Source organism: Lactuca virosa, chromosome 1, assembly GCF_052849685.1.
Source record: "Lactuca virosa cultivar CGN04683 chromosome 1, Lactuca_virosa_CGN04683_v6, whole genome shotgun sequence".
In the NCBI taxonomy this organism is placed as follows: Eukaryota; Viridiplantae; Streptophyta; class Magnoliopsida; order Asterales; family Asteraceae; genus Lactuca; species Lactuca virosa.
The window spans coordinates 155,776,906-155,793,827 of NC_136426.1; the positions used below are offsets into that span (position 1 = coordinate 155,776,906).

General features: G+C 33.4%; 2 protein-coding genes across 2 annotated transcripts; one reads left to right on the forward strand and one right to left on the reverse strand.

Annotated features, from left to right (window-relative positions):
* The first annotated feature begins 428 nt into the window (after positions 1–428).
* On the forward strand, positions 429–3,797 carry LOC145122510 (uncharacterized). Its single transcript, XM_079058107.1, has 4 exons — positions 429–726; positions 796–894; positions 933–3,381; positions 3,499–3,797. Exons 1-4 carry the CDS (start codon positions 430–432, stop codon positions 3,795–3,797), a joined length of 3,144 nt encoding a protein of 1,047 aa, XP_078914233.1. The 5' UTR covers position 429.
* A 3,152-nt stretch (positions 3,798–6,949) lies between these two features.
* NDC1 (NAD(P)H dehydrogenase C1) lies at positions 6,950–13,064 on the reverse strand. Its single transcript, XM_079079503.1, has 11 exons — positions 12,846–13,064; positions 12,394–12,590; positions 12,119–12,214; positions 11,908–11,974; positions 11,617–11,803; positions 11,249–11,342; positions 9,652–9,864; positions 8,792–9,181; positions 7,605–7,681; positions 7,346–7,449; positions 6,950–7,264 (listed from the first exon to the last, which is right to left on the reverse strand). Exons 1-11 carry the CDS (start codon positions 12,907–12,909, stop codon positions 7,125–7,127), a joined length of 1,629 nt encoding a protein of 542 aa, XP_078935629.1. The 5' UTR covers positions 12,910–13,064; the 3' UTR covers positions 6,950–7,124.
* Positions 13,065–16,922: the final 3,858 nt, after the last annotated feature.

Here is a 16,922-nt window from a genome sequence, read left to right on the forward strand (position 1 = left end):
GGGATGTTACACCACATTCGCTCACTTTAAATTCTTCTGTAGGACCTTCCCAGCTCATCATTACTGACCCATACACACAATGTGAACATTCCTTTTTTTTTTCTTCTTTCTAGATTGTCGTAAGGAATACAATTCAAAGTGTAATACATCTCTTTGTGGAAAAATATGACACTGACTTAACATAAAAGACACAATACAATTCAAAGTGTAATACATTTCTTTGTGGAAAAATATGACACTGACTTAACATAAAAGACACGCCTTATGAAAGTCAAATTTTCTTTGTAGAAAATAGAGAAAATAAAAACAAAAAAGAGTGCTTCTAGTACAATTACGGGCACAGATCACCATTTTTCAAGAAACAAAATGACAAAGAAAATAATGGCATCTTCAAACTTCTTACTTTTCTCTCTAACTCTAGTAATCATTATGCTCTTCCTCTTACAAAATTTTGTGGATGCTTCTTTGGAGGAAGCCCATGCTCTTCTTAAATGGAAAGCAAGCCTTCAAATCCCAAACAACTCCTCCGTGTCTTCATGGCTTCCTCTCCCTATTAATCCCAGTGCATCGGTTCCATGCACTTCTTGGGTTGGAGTGGTTTGCAATGCTGATGGGAACATTCAAAAGTTGAACCTCAGTTCATCTGGATTAAGTGGTACTCTTCACCAATTTTCATTTTCTTTGCTACACAATCTTACACATTTTGATCTCAGTGTAAACAATTTTGTTGGCCCCATCCCATCTGAAATCCGAATTCTGTCCAAACTTGTCTATCTTGATTTAAAAAAGAACAAGTTTTCTGGAGTAATCCCACCTGAGATAGGAAACATGGTCTCACTTAAGCTCCTAAGCCTCTCCTCAAACAATCTATCTGGCTCAATCCTTCATCATTGGGTAGTTTGACATCTTTGAATGTTCTTACATTGCACCAGAATCAACTCTTTGGTTCCATTCCTATTAAACTTGGGAATTTGAAATCTCTCACTAGACTTGTGGTGAGTGAAAATCAACTCAGTGGTTCTATTCCATCATCACTAGCAAACCTAAGCAACCTACGGTTTTTATACCTCTATCACAATAAATTATCTGGTCTCATTCCTACTGAAATTGGGAATTTGAAGTCTCTCATTATTCTTTCGGCAAACACCAATTTCCTTAATGGTTCTATTCCTTCATCACTAGCAAACCTGAGCAACTTACGATATTTGTATCTCTATGAGAATAAATTATCAGGTCTCATTCCTATTGAACTTGGGAATTTGAAGTCTCTCATTGAACTTGAGGTGAGCAACAATCAACTTAGTGGTTCTATTCCTTCATCACTAGCAAACCTGAGCAACCTACAGTATATGCACCTCTATAAGAATAAATTATGTGGTCTCATTCCTATTGAACTTGGAAATTTGAAGTCTCTCACTATTCTTGAGTTGAGCCACAATCAACTTAGTGGTTCTATTCCTTCATCACTAGCAAACCTGAGCAACTTACAATATTTGTATCTCAATGAGAATAAATTAGTTGGGCTCATTCCTATTGAACTTGGAAATTTGAAGAACCTCATGCATCTTGTGGTTAACTACAACCAACTTAGTGGTTCTATTCCTTCATCACTAGGAAACCTAAGCAACCTACAACTTTTGTACCTCTATGAGAATAGACTATCTGGTCCTATTCCTATTGAACTTGGGAATTTGAAGTCTCTCTCTGATCTTGAGGTGAGTGAGAATCAACTTAGTGGTTTTATTCCTTCATCCTTAGGAAACCTCACCAACCTACAGTGGTTGTACCTCAAAGATAATAATTTTTCTGGTCCTATTCCTACAGAACTTGAGAATTTGAAGTCTCTCATTGATCTTGTAGTGAGCCGCAATCAACTTAGTGGTTCTATTCCGTCTTCGTTGGCTGATTTGACATCGATAAATCACCTTTATTTGCAGCAAAATCAGCTCTCTGGTCCTATTCCTATTGAACTTGTTAATTTGAAGTGTCTTATTGATCTTAAGGTGAGCCACTATCAACTTAGTGGTTCCATTCTTCAGGAGTTTGGAAATTTAACTCAACTACAAAGGCTTGATCTGTCTTCGAATCATTTGGTTGGTGAGATTCCAAAGGAGTTTGGGAAGATGAAAAGTATGTTGTATTTATACTTGTCTGATAACCAACTTTCAGGTACCATACCTCTGGAGCTTGGGTTCTATGAGCTCCTTGAAGTACTCGATCTCTCAAGGAATAGACTGAATGGGTCCATACCAAAAAGTATTGGTCAATGGGCTCAAATTCACTACTTGAATCTTAGTAATAACAAGCTCAGTGAGAAAATTCCATCTGAAATAGGTAAGTTAAGGCAACTTACAGAACTTGATTTATCTCACAATTCGCTCATGGAACAGATACCATCTGAAGTTCAAAGTCTACAAAAATTGGAGAAACTAGATCTTTCTCACAATAGACTATCTGGTTCAATTCCTAATGCATTCGCAAATTTGCCACATGGGATTGATATCAACCTGGCGTATAATGAGCTGTCAGGTCTAGTTCCCCGCTATGTTGTCTTTGTAAATGCGTCCATACAACTGTTACAAGGCAATCCAGGTTTGTGTGGAAATGTTACAGGGCTGAAACTTTGTGCAAGTCAAATTATAATGAAGAAAAATCATCCATTTCATCATAGGGTCATTCTTGTAGTTATGCTCCCTCTTCTTGGAGCAGCTTTACTTGGTTTCTTCATGTGTCGCCTCATTGCTTATCAACAACAAAAGAAAAAAGTTCCACAGAAAGGATTGGATGAAGAAAGTGGTGATTACTTCTTCATAAAAAGTTTGGGTGGAAGAGTAGTGTATGATGATATCTTGATGGGAACAAATAATTTTAATGAAGCATATTGTATTGGGACCGGAGGATACGGTATTGTGTACAAAGTCGAGCTAAAACCTAACAATGTGGTAGCTGTCAAGAAACTTCACTCCTCGCCTGAGAATGTTGATCGCAATGGTTTCCTTAATGAGGTACGAGCATTGACGAACATAAGGCATCGAAACATAGTGAAACTCTATGGATACTGCTTCCATGCCCACCACTCATTTTTGATTTATGAATACCTTGAAAAGGGGAGCCTAGGATCAATCTTAAGAAGCGATGTTTTAGTAAAAGAATTGGATTGGTTGAAAAGGGTCAATATTGTAAAGGCTGTAGCTAATGGTTTGGCTTATATGCATCATAATTGCTCACCTCCTATAATTCATAGAGACATTTCCATAGCCAACATCCTTCTTGATTCTGATTATGAGGCACATATTTCTGATTTTGGCACGTCCAAGCTTTTAAAGCTAGACTCATCAAACTGGACCGCAATTGCAGGCACCTATGGTTATATTACGCCAGGTAACTTAACTTTGTGATGTTTTTTCTACATCTTATGAATTATATACAGAAATATGTATGTGTGTTATCCAGTGGGGTTAATACATTTTTTTTTATCTTATGTTTCTTTTGATGTAGAGCTTGCTTATACGATGATCGCAACTGAGAAATGTGATGTGTATAGCTTTGGAGTTGTTGCACTAGAAGTGATCATGGGAAAGCATCCAGGAGAACTCATAACATCTTTACCAACACTGTCTGCTGATTATCTAGTGCCAGAAATTATGGGAGATAGTCGGATACCACCTCCCTCATCACAAGTTCAGAAACAACTTAAGTCGGTACTAAGTCTCTCAAGAGCATGTTTGAAATCCAATCCACATGAAAGACCAACAATGTGTAGAGTTTCAAATATGTTAATGAAGGATCAACTTTGAATTTATATCTCTTGTTTGAAATATATATATATATATATATATATATATATATATATATATATATATATTCGGTATATAACAACATACATAGTTTTAACAAAATACAATCAAATATCTCTGCTACCTTTCTTGTATCCTTTATTAGAGCTTATCTTATGCTTTGTATATATTTTTATAGAGTTTTCTAAGTTTAATTTTGCACCACAAACCGTGTAAATGAATATTTTTACCAACTACCTGAAGGTTTCCATATTGAATCTTATTATAGAAAATTATAGTGAAAAATTGAAACTGTTCATTTAAAAACGAAATAAACCTCTTCCATAACCCATAAAAACACATGTAATTGTATACAAGGAAGGTGTCCAAGGAAGATATGAAGCCTATTAGTGGTCTAATAAAAAAAACACATTCGAATACATAAATATTAGGGATGAATCAGGAAATCATAAATAATATGAGTTCAAAAGCAATAGGACAGAGTTAACTATGAAAGAAATTTGTGTTTTTTTAATCAAAATGAAATCAATTTTTATGATTTTATACCTAATATTACATACATGACTGCCATATGTTCAATTTTCCTATATATATATATATATATATATATATATATATATATATATATATATATATATATATATATATAGAGAGAGAGAGAGAGAGAGAGAGCTAGATTCAAATGTGGATTAAAATCTATTGTGCGGACGTGTGGACAGTGTTATTCTGTGAGAATGACAAAGAAAATATATTGTTTGATTATGTGAATACGTTCAACCTTACATAACTATTGTCATTATCACTCATTCTCCCTAATTAAATCGTCTATAAGGTTATTATTGAATTTCTTTTATTATTCTCATTCTGTCAGAATGTTTATTGAATCGTATTCTGTAAGAACAAAAATAAGTGAAAAACGACGTGTGAGAACAAAAACGAATAAGAAGTAGTGAGAATCCATGAAAATGACAATAGTTGTGTAAGGTTGAATGTTTTCACATTACTAAACAACTTATTCTCTTAGTAGTTCTCATAGAATAGCATTATGCACACGTCCGCCTAATAGTTGTCTATCCACATTATACCTATATGCATTATCTCAATATGCATTCATTGAATGCCTTCTTATTAAGAAACTTTATGTATTTTGTAGTAGATAAACAATTAAGTCGATGAAGATTGTTATACTTGTAAAAACTAACTAATAGGAACCAGACAATGCTATACAGGCATCTCCCAAACAAGAATTTTGCGTATAGATATATAACCTATGAGGCAGTTTTCAAACTATTTTTGGGAGTTTGATTTTGGAATTGGATGACTTCAACCACCTCTATCCTTTAAAAGTTCACCCGAGTAGTGTTGAGCAAAAACCGAACCGGTTAAAATGGCAAAAAAAAACCACAACAAGCTAAAACCGAGACAAAAGTTGACGGTCCAGTTTTTGATTTTGCGAAAAACAAAAATCCAACGGTTTTGTGTGGTTTTCAACAACAACAAACAAAGCCAACCCCCCCCCCCCCCCCCCCCGAACCACATCGAGTGTTAATAAAATAAATATTATTAAAATACTAATAATATATATTATATTTTGTCTTTGACCTATGCTTCAACCCAATCGGTATTCAAAAAAATTCAAACATTGTGTCTTTCCCTTAGTTGAAGACTCCAAGGGCTCAAACCTTAGACCCTTGCACTCGAAGGGCTCTACGACGATGCTACCCTTTTCATTCTCTAGGTATGTTTGTGCTGATTGTTTTCAAACATGTTTCTATTTGCAGACAAAATCAATTATATACATGTTTGTGATTTTAGAATTTCATGATCTATCTGATTTAGTGATATACGGATGGAATCATAAGAATGTTTGATAGACATGTTTGTGTTCTCAAAATTTTATTAGCTCTATTTGTTAGGAATTAACGAGAAAATCACACAAACAAAGACATAATATTTAATATGGTTCAATTGACCTATGTCCACACAAGACAAGAGAGTATTCTTACTCACAAAATTGAAAACAATAGAATAGTACAATTGAAACCCTGACTCCCGGTCGTTATATATATGCAAAAGTATAAACAACCGGGTTTCTTTACGTAAATCCAAACTACTCCAAACACTTATATCGTTGATATTCAATGTCGGGTTTCTTTACTTTGCTCGAATGGATCGATATCCATTCGGGTCGTTAATTCTCAAGTCAAATTTAACAATATCCACCTTGACTTGAATATGCTCCAAACTCTAGAAACCAAGAACCTCACGCTCCCTCTTACCATTTTGCCTAATAAATACTTAACTCCTATGAACATATACTAAGTCCAAGAAAATCTTGAATTTTTCCATGGGCAATCACTTTGTTTTTGCTAACATATCAGGTTCTCCTTGATATCTATATCTTGGATAGAAAACCTTTCTTTTTCAAATCCATGTTGAAATTCAGCTTTACATCAATACGTTTTCTTCTCATGAGACCATATTCTTTGCAAGACACAAAGCACTCTGACTATCACAAAATAAGACATGCTTCTCCACCTTCAACCCAATACTCTAAATTAGACCATGTAACCATATGTATTAATGTATGCCTTTGGTAATTGACATGTACTCTGGTTCAGTTGTAAACAATGAAAGAATTGTAACCTTGACTTCCAACTTATAACATATCTAAAAAAGGGTAAAAATATAACATCTAAGTGGTCTTCTTTTCATAAGATCACCACCATATCATAGTTTAAATCCTCACTAGTATTCTATTTATTCCAATTACACAAAATGACATGACACTAAAATCCCAAACTATATTCCAAAATTTTCACTCTTTTAGAGATCCACTTGATTTCATTCCAATTAACTCCCTCAATCTTATCAAGTTTGTTTATGTAATAACAACAAAAATGTTTCATTCTTCATCAATGTTTATGTATTTGAATGACAGTTATTAATCACTACCCAATATTACAATCGTATAAAGCACAATGTGAAATTTATTTTACGAAATGTACTTCTTGAAATTTTCAAATTTCGTGGACTTTTGCTAGAGTATTTCTAGCATTCATTTCTATTAAGATCAAACTTACAAAAAATAATAATAATAACAATTTTTTTTTCTCATTGACATTCAAACTATATCTAATGCATGCTAAACATGATGTTATACATATGTCTATTGCAATATATTGCATGATATAAATTCAATTTCAAAACTACTATTCATAAAAAAGTACAATAAAGTCTTCTTATTTTCTCATGGACTAGAAAGCACAAATGAAACGGATGTATAAAATAAGTTAATATAAATATATTTACAGAAAATATCAAGTTTTAAGAACCCGAAAGGACTTTGGTGATATTACTTTGCACAGTTGCAATGGAGTCAACTGCAGATTTTGCCAACCAACTGATTCCAACTTTAACACGATGTTCATCAGTAGGTAACCTGATCAAGTAAGCTAGTTTCCTAGCTGCAAATTTTATCATGAATCAACATGTGAGGGTCAAGGGCAAAACGGTAATATCACAAAAAGTGAAGACTGATTAATTACCAGTATGACCAATAGGACCCTCCAATGTTAGACCCTCGATGAAACTTGGTGTAATTGCTGCATCGTTTCTCCCTAAGACCATCATCTCACCCAAATTCTGAAATCTGTATACAATACAAGTGTAAGAGTAAGAGTAAGATATTTTAACTTTATATTTTAGATATTTCATAAATAATATAAAACGATTTTTTTTTTTTTCAAATTATGATATTGGAATTTTATTGGAAAAGGAAGTAGTATTTAAATTTTGGTATTGAACCTAAATGGCAAAAGAGGACGGTTGTTGATAGCAGCCCAAATGTTCCAACCAGCAAAATCAGCCTGCTGAAATGCAACCTGAAAACAAATTACATGGCGTATTAAATTATCAATAAAACAACATCTGTTGCAGTTTTTTAAGACTATTTTTTTATGATGAGATGATGAGGGCATTCATGTCTTTTCACATACTCAGTCACCTTTTTTGATGGGACAAAAAATTGCAACTTTTATCATGTTGACATCTGTCCATGTCCCACCTTTTGGGAAGAGAGAGAAAATGCAGTTTTTATCTTGTCTCACCTTTTTGGATGAGACAAAAAATTTCAATTTTAATGGACTGGTGTCAACATGATAAAAAATATAGTTTTTTTCAATGTTGACACCTATCCATATCCCACCTTTTTAGATGGGACAAAAAATGCAGACTGTCTCTGTCCCTGTCCCACCTTCTTGAATGGGACAAAAAAATGCAGTTTTTATCATGTTGACACCTGTCCATATCCCATCTTTTTAGATGGGACAAAAAATGCAGACTGTCCCTGTCCCTGTCCCACCTTCTTGGATGGGACAAAAAAAGCAGATTTTATCATGTTAACACCTGTCCCTGTCCCACTTTTTTAGATGGGACAAAAAATGCAGACTGCCCCTGTCTCTGTCCCACCTTCTTGGACGAGACAAGAAAAGCAGTTTTTATCCTGTCGACACTCCACCTTTTTAGATGGGACAAAAAACTGTCCTGTCTCACCTTTTTAGATGAGACAAAAACAGCAGTTTTTATTGTTGAGTTTTTATTGTTGACACCTGTCCATATCCCACCTTTTTAGATGGGACAAAAAATGCAGACTGTCCCTGTCCCTGTCCCACCTTTTTGGATAGGACAAAAAAAAATGCATTTTTTGTCTTATTAACATTATTCCCACAATCCTACCTTTCTAGATGAGAAAAAATATTGCAATTTTTTTTTGTCCCATTGACATCAGTGATCAGTTTCAGTCTCAGTCCCAGTCCAAATACATTGCAATTTTTTTTTGTCCCATTGACATCAGTGATCAGTTTCAATCTCGGTCCCAGTCCAAATACAGTACAACCTTTTCTGTTATATCTACTCTTACGCAACAATCACAATCAGGACCTAATAACTATGCAAAACTCCAACACCATTACCAATTTCTTATCTATAAGTACCTGTGCAGTAGCTGGAAGCACTTTTCCTTTGGAGTCTCTCAAAGTAGAAGAATCACCAACAGCAAAAATACGTGGATGCCCTTTCACTTGAAGGGTTTCATCTGTTTCTGCTTGTCCTCTACCAGTAACAGGAAGCTCAAAAGGCCATCCATTTGGTTCCAATTGAGGAAGTAAAGGTTTATTCCCAACAGTCCATAGAACCAAATCAGCTTCCAAAAGTTGACTTTTTGCACCCTTTTCATTAGCCTGCACCTCAATGATTAATTTTTCAGAATCATTGACTTTTTCTTCAACTTCTGACTTTTCAATAGAGCTTCTGAAATCACCGGATTTTCCTATACGCCGGACAAAATACCCTAGTAGAAGTTCAACTTTCCTCGTGTTGAGAACCTGTAGATAGAAGGGTAAAATGGTCATTTAACCTCTCGTTTAATGTTAATACAAAAATTACTCGAGATAGACGTAACTTTTTGTTTTTTTTTCTCATGAAGTGTTGTCTGGATAAATGATGTTTAAAAGATATTTGAAAAATAAAGGCACAAATGTGAAAATAGAAGGTAAAACAAATAAACTAGAGTAAATTTGTAAAAAGTTTGGTATATTGCTATTTCTTGCATTAAACTGTATAACTTAAGCCAACTTGACAAAAAAATTTAGATCTATACTCCAATTAATAAACATTTGGCATTACAAATAGGCAAAGTTGTAGTCAATTTCAAAATTTCCACATAGTTTTTTGTCAAATTGTCGAATTTCGTATAGAACATTTGTCTATTGGTACTTAAAGTTCATGAAAAAAGTCATAAGGGTAATGTATTTAGTAGCCAATTTAAGTTGATTATGAAGATAGAGTCTCTTACTTTCAAAGCAGCTTCCTTATTTCCAGAAGGAGCATTTGGTAAAATTGATGAGTCAACACTGATTGCTTGCACAACTCCTTTACCCTCTAGTCTTTCTGATACTGTTGCCGCCAGTTCAACACCAGAGTAACCAAGTCCAACCACCACCACACGTATCGGATTTTTCTTACCAAAATTCTCACGCTCTAATTTTGTTAATTTCTCATTTACTTTCTGCATCAAGATATGAAAGTAGGATATTATAAATATAATGGAAATATCAATGAAAGTGCATTGATATTTCTTCCATTTAACTCATTTGTTAGAAGTTAGGACTTAGGCTATGTTTGGCCTACTACTGATAGTTGAAAAGCTAGCTGATATATGAAAAGGTAGTTGTTATATAAAAAGCTAGCTGAGAGATGAAAAACTAATTGTTATATAAAAAGTAGCCGATATATGAAAAGCTAGCTGAAAGATGAAAAGCTAGCTGTTATATAAAAAGTAATTGATAGCTGAAAAACTAGTTGTTATATGAAAAGCTAGCTGATATATGAAAAACTAGCTGAGAGATGAAAAGCTAACTGTTATATAAAAAGTAGTTGATAGCTGAAAAGCTAGTTGTTATATGAAAAGCTAGCTGATATATGAAAAGCTAACTGTTATATAAAAAGCTAGTTGAGAGATGAAAAGCTAGTTGTTATATAAAAAGTAGCTGATAGCTAACAAGCTAGCTGTTATATGAAAAGCTAGTTGATATATGAAAAGCTAGTTGTTATATAAAAAGCTAGTTGAGAGATGAAAAACTAGTTGTTATATAAAAAGTAGTTGATAGTTGAAAAGCTAGTTATATAAAAAGCTAGTTGTTATATAAAAAGTAGCTGATAGTTGAAAAGCTAGTTGATATATGAAAAGCTAGTTGTTATATAAAAAGCTAGTTGTTATATAAAAAGTAGCTGATAGTTGAAAAGCTAGTTGATATATGAAAAGCTAGTTGTTATATAAAAAGCTAGTTGTTATATAAAAAGTAGCTGATAGTTGAAAAGCTAGTTGTTATATAAAAAGCTAGCTGATAGCTGAAAAGCTAGCTATTATATAAAAAGCTAGCTGATAGCTGAAAAGCTAGCTATTATATAAAAAGCTAGCTATTATATAAAAAGCTAGCTATTATATAAAAAGCTAGCTGAGAGTTGAAAAGCTAGTTGTTATATGAAAAGCTAGTTGATAGCTGAAAAGCTAAGTGATAAAAAATGACGTTTGGTAAAATTAATTGATAAGGTAGCTGAAAGATACAAAATGTCATAAAAGGGCATTTAAAAGAATATGTTTTCTATGATTAACTAAGGGGTATATTTGGAATTTTTTTAAAAAGCTCATGAAAAGCTAGTTTAAGTAGCTTTTTAAAAAGCTAGCTTATAAGCTACTTTTTGGCTTGCAAAACACAACCTTAATGGGGAAAGCCTCGTTTCCCTTACTTTATCCACTAAGTTGTTTGATCTATATTAAGTCAAAAACAAACACTCATATCATATATAGCTTATACAATTGAGTTTTGTATCTGTTAAGTCCATTAAGTAAAAAAGAAACATAATCTAATTTGATATGTTGAGAAACTTACACAAGCATCATTCAGGGTCGAAAATGGAAATGCAAACTCAACAGCACCTGGTATAACATCAAGTTTAGGTTCAGCTCCTAAAGAAAGTACCAACCTGGCTGCCCAAATACAAAACATAGAATTAGAATGAGAGGATGAGGAGAGTATTTTCGTAATTTACATAAAGAATAGATCAAGAGCTAATCAATGTCCCATCGACATCAGTTTCAGTCTCAATCTGAGTCTGAGTCTAATGCAGGTCAAACACAGTACAACCTGTTCTGTTCTGTTCTGTCATACTCACACTCTAATTACTGAATGTGGGTCCCAAAATTAACTTATTGGGAACTAAAGTAAATTGCTAAATTAAAAAAATACAAAATTCATACCAATCATATTCAATAACAAGACCACTTTCAAGTTGAACAGTTCCTCCACTACCAGATACAGTAGTGGGCCCATTTATTCCCAAATGATCACATGGACTCAGTATTTTCACCCTATCTTTTAAAAATTGAACAGCAGTATTCACAAGCAAATCTGAAAACCTTGGAGCAATTTCCCATGCATCTACTTCTACACTTCAAAAAAATTTATACACCAATTAGTATACAATGATCAAGGACAAGAATTCAAATTTAAAACCATAAAAATGAAGTGTGTAGTTGTGTAATGTATACCTCCTGTTAGAAGCTCATATAACATGGGCTTAAAGACAAAACGCTCAGATTGATCAACAAGTATCACCTGTTTGCATTTTCATGAAGGGTAAAGGTGTCATTATATTGATTCATAACACCATTGCCATGATAATATAAGGGATTAAAACTTTTTAGCTCATTATGAGTAGCAATTATTTAATTTATATATGATGTGATTCATTATGATTACCTGAGGTTTTTTGTCATCTGGCCATGTTAGTGAATCCAATCTTAAAGCAGTATATAGACCTCCAAATCCTCCACCTAGTATGCACACCCTTGGCCTCTGTAACAAAAAAGAATAAAATGTCAGTTTTGGTAATGATAATAAGCCCTATTTCCTTGACTTTAGTCAAAATGAAACATCCATATACATATACCCTGTTTTTTTTTTTCTAATTAAGTGATGTATGGATAATGATGCATATAAGATATAAGAAGATCAAGAAAGACAATCAGATAAACCTTTTTATCAGGCCATGAATAAAGCGACACAGCTTCTTCTTGAGAAACTTCATTGCTCCCTAAAATTTTCCCCTCAATTGCAGAACTAACAAAACGTAATTGTCTACTCCTTGGTGTACTCGAGAAAAATAACGAATTAGAATGGAATTTAAGCAAAGATGAACCATGGAACAGTTTCCCCAATTGAACGAATGTACCTGAAATACACGTAATAGAAAGGTCGTCAATTTCAATAAAAGAATTTCTCTTTTGGTGATTCGCATTTCAATTTGTAAGTTACTCTTGACGATTACGTATTTGATTAATGTTAAACCTAATTTGAAGTTTCAAATTTGATGGTGAATTCCGTAAGAACTCATTAACTACAAGTGAAATCTGGAACAGACTTCGAAAATCGGAGATTCGTAAAGAAATTTATAGGATTTCTGTAAAGTGCAAGATGGAAAACTTACGGTTAAGAGGAGGGATGACTGCTGAAGCAGATACAGAGGCTGCAGCAGCACTAAGATGCGCCATTAACGTCGGAGAGATGAGACCAAGAAGAAGAAGAAGAAGAAGAAGAAGAAGGTGGATTTGGGTGGAGATGTGGTGGTTTCACTTCCACGTTGAGTTCTGGTACTTGTTAGTCTCACAATTGGAAGTTAGAAACTTGAAAGTCACAACACAAATGGTATATGGTACGTGGTTAAATAAATTAAAAATAATAATAATAATATATAACTTTTCATGTGACAAACTCACATATTGATATTCCAAGGGTAGTTATGTAATCTTTGAAGCTTTCCAATCCCTAAAAAGATCAAAATTTGCTAGAAATAAAATCAAAATAAATCTAAGGACATGATTGGAGTGGAAATTAAAAAAAAGATCTTCTGAAAAGTTCATAATTTACACCTAAAAGAAATATAGGGGTGCCAAAGATCACTATCATTTATTTCATTGTGTGAAGTACAAGATGTTAAACATCCTCCCACAACATGTTTCTTGACGAAGTTTTCTATAAGTATCTCCTTCCTTTTCCAATTACACCCCCTTATTTGATTTTTTGTCTTTTATGTTTTTTTTTTCCTATTTTGTTTTTTTGTTGTTTTTAATTCTTTTTTAATTATTATTATTATTATTATTATTATTATTATTATTATTATTATTATTATATTTTGATTATTATTATTATTATTATTATTATTATTATAAATTTCACACAAAATTTTAACATTCGGAAGACATTATAAATTCAAACGGCTATATAAAATCGGTTTTTAAATATTTTTTTTATATTTTTTAATTACGGACAAAAAAGTCGTTCGAATTTTATAATGTCGTGCGAATTTATAATGTTTACCGAATTTTAAAATGTCATTTGAATTTAATAGTAATAATATTAAAATATAAAATAAAAACAAAAAAAAAATCAAAAACAAAAAGGAAAAAAAATAATGTCAAATCAAAAGTAAAAATTTGATTTGATTGATGTTAGGGGTAAATTGGTTAACGAAGGTACTTATAGCACAACCCTTCTTGATTTTCATCTTCAGGCAAAAATATTTAACCTGAAATATTTAATGTTGAAGATTCTTTGTAAAATGGTAAAGCAACATGTTGTACCAATTACGCAAATGTCACACCCCCGAACCACACGGCGGAAACGTCTGAGGGCTCGCGTGACTTAAAATGAAATATCATCACAATGAATATATATGAAACATAACACATGCATCACCAACCATTACATAGTACAACTGGCATTGTTTACATCGAGTACAAGGTTTACATTACATGATTTCAAAATATAAAGTGTTTGGTGATTAGCAACTACAAAAGAAACTTTCAACACACCGGATGCTTCCTTGACTAACGATTACCTGAGAATACAAGTTATTTTGAAAACGGTCAACATATATAATGTTGGTGAGTTCATAAGTGTGTTTGATGAAAAGTAGTTTATGTCATTGGTAAAACCCAGAAAATCCGATATTTTCTGTAATAAAACTTTCTTGAAAAATAGTGTGATGATCCTGTAAGTATATGCGTGAATGATTTCAAAACATGAATAAATGAGAAGTTTTTGCATTATAATGTTTGAAAGTACAAGTGAGTAAGATTTATTTCCCCGGAAAACCCGATGTCTTCCGAATAAAAGTTATGATTGTTTTGCTTTATTGAATCGTTACATCGAATGAATATGATTTCCATTGATTAATGAACTTCCTTTAATTAATGATTTCCCTTGATTAATGATCTTCCTTTGATTAATGATTTCCCTTGATTAATGATTTCCCCTGATTAATGATGTCGGATTTCTACGTGAGTCGTTATAACCATGCATTATAATGACTAGTTCGTCTGTCTTAGTATTCTAATGAACACCGAATTTGATCTTAAGACTTTGTCACCCTAGACTGGCCGAGTCTAACTGTAGCGAACAGCTTAGGTGTGGGGGAGTCACCCCCGTATAGATCTATACACAAACTCTCGCTCTCCCTCCAGGAGACTTTGATTACAACTACAGACTACGACCGACACTTATTGGTGTCACCCGTTATTCCTCACTCAATCCACATGAGTTTGATTAACCTTGATTAATGATCGAATTTTATTTTATACAAAAAGAAGGTAATCCTAACAGACGAGGAGAAGAGGACTACTAGGCCCTACTAATTTCGTATGTTATATAAGGATGTCGAGTATACGAAAAGCGCGTTGGCCCCTCTCGCATTTAATTTACTTGGACCTTACTAGTAATGCATAATGGGCCACTGAGGCCCAATAGCATGTAAAAACCATTGAGGGTCCATTAAACATGTAATTGGGTTATAGGAGGCCCAATAGACATGTTTTATCATTGTTAGGCCCGAAAGTCATGTCAATGGGCCACGAAGGCCCAATAAGCATGATTAGGATCTTTCAAGCCCAACAATTTGAATATTTACTTGTTTTAGGTATAGTATAATTGTCGGAAGCTTGATTGAACAATTGTTAATATTAGTAACGGCACGAGGCTTGTCGATTGTTTATAACGATATTTAAAAATATATGTATATTCTTCATTCTATTTTCATAAGTCGTAATTTGGTATTTTTGACCCAAATATCTTAATAATAAAATAATTGATTCAAAATATTGGTCTGACCTATTCAGCCCTTCTACAACAAAAATGACAATCTTAGTCCCTTATAAATTGACAATCTTAAGCCCAAAAATTGGCCCATTAAGCTACAAATCACATTTCTAGTCCTTTGAAGAGCATAATATTCATAAAAACATTTATTTTAACTGTTTTGACTCTTTTGGTCCTTAAGAAAACCGTGAATGACAATTTTTAACCCAACTTTTGTTTATTTGACAAATATAGTCCAAAAATGAGTTTTATGTTGCAATATGTTTATTATAACCTCAGAGGGTAATTTTTCTTGACTTGTTTAGTGTAATATATCTTAGATCATGTTTATTTTCCTTCTTGTGCCATAGATCTCGAGATTTCTTTCCTTTTTGTTACATATTTACCACATAAACACATGAAATCACACATAACATACACGTACACATAGATCTACACATTTTACTTGCATTCTCCCCCATAAAACTTGTGAAAACCGAAAATAGAGGGGTATGAACTCACCTTTGCTTGTTGTTTTCGATTTGAAGAAGAAAGGGAAGAGTTTGATGCTATTTTTCGGCCCTAGCAAGCTTTCTTGGGTTGATTTTGAACTTAAGAAGTTTCTAAGAAGTAGATCACGAAAATGGTGTGAGTTAGGAAGAAGTTTTGATGAAATAAAGAGACTAGGTTATGGATCTAACCAATAACTTACCAATGATGATGATTATTATGGAATAACCTCCTTGAAGAGCCCTAACTCTCAAAAATTTTGAAGGAGAAGTGAAGAAGTTGTTGTGAGTTCTTAAGAGGATTTAGAAGTGAAATAAGTGTGTGTGTGTGTATGTATGTGTATTGATACTCTCGGCCGAGAGTAGTAGAATGTGAAGAGAGAGAGGTGATAGGATGGATGCATGGAAGTATGTGACTTGATGCATGGATATCCCATGGATAATTATGAAGTGGCACCATGGAAAGTCAACCCTCCCTTATCCCTTCTTTTCCTATTTTTTTGTTTTGTTTTGTTTAACTTGGGCCGAGAGAGAGAGAGAGGGAGAAGAAAATATTTGGGCCTTGGTGTTAGAGTCCAAAATATGGAGCCCAATTTAATAGCTTTTGGCCCATTTGAGCCTTTGGAGTGGGTTACGGCCCAAATGTGCATGCAAGAATGGATTTGTGGCTTTTTAGGGCTTATTGGATTGTTATGGCCCAATAAGGCCCATTAAAGGTAGCCCAAAAAGGTTAAGTCTTATGATAGTGGGTCCAATTAGAGCCCATTTAAGAGTTCTAAGTCCAAGATAGTCACATTGGAGGTTTATTGGCCCATTAGGCCCAATAAAGAAATCATAGTCCATAATGGACTTAAACCGGGATTTCTAGGGTTTCCAACCTTTTGTTGACTATTTGAGTGTTTTGAATAGAGTGTTTGATGGAA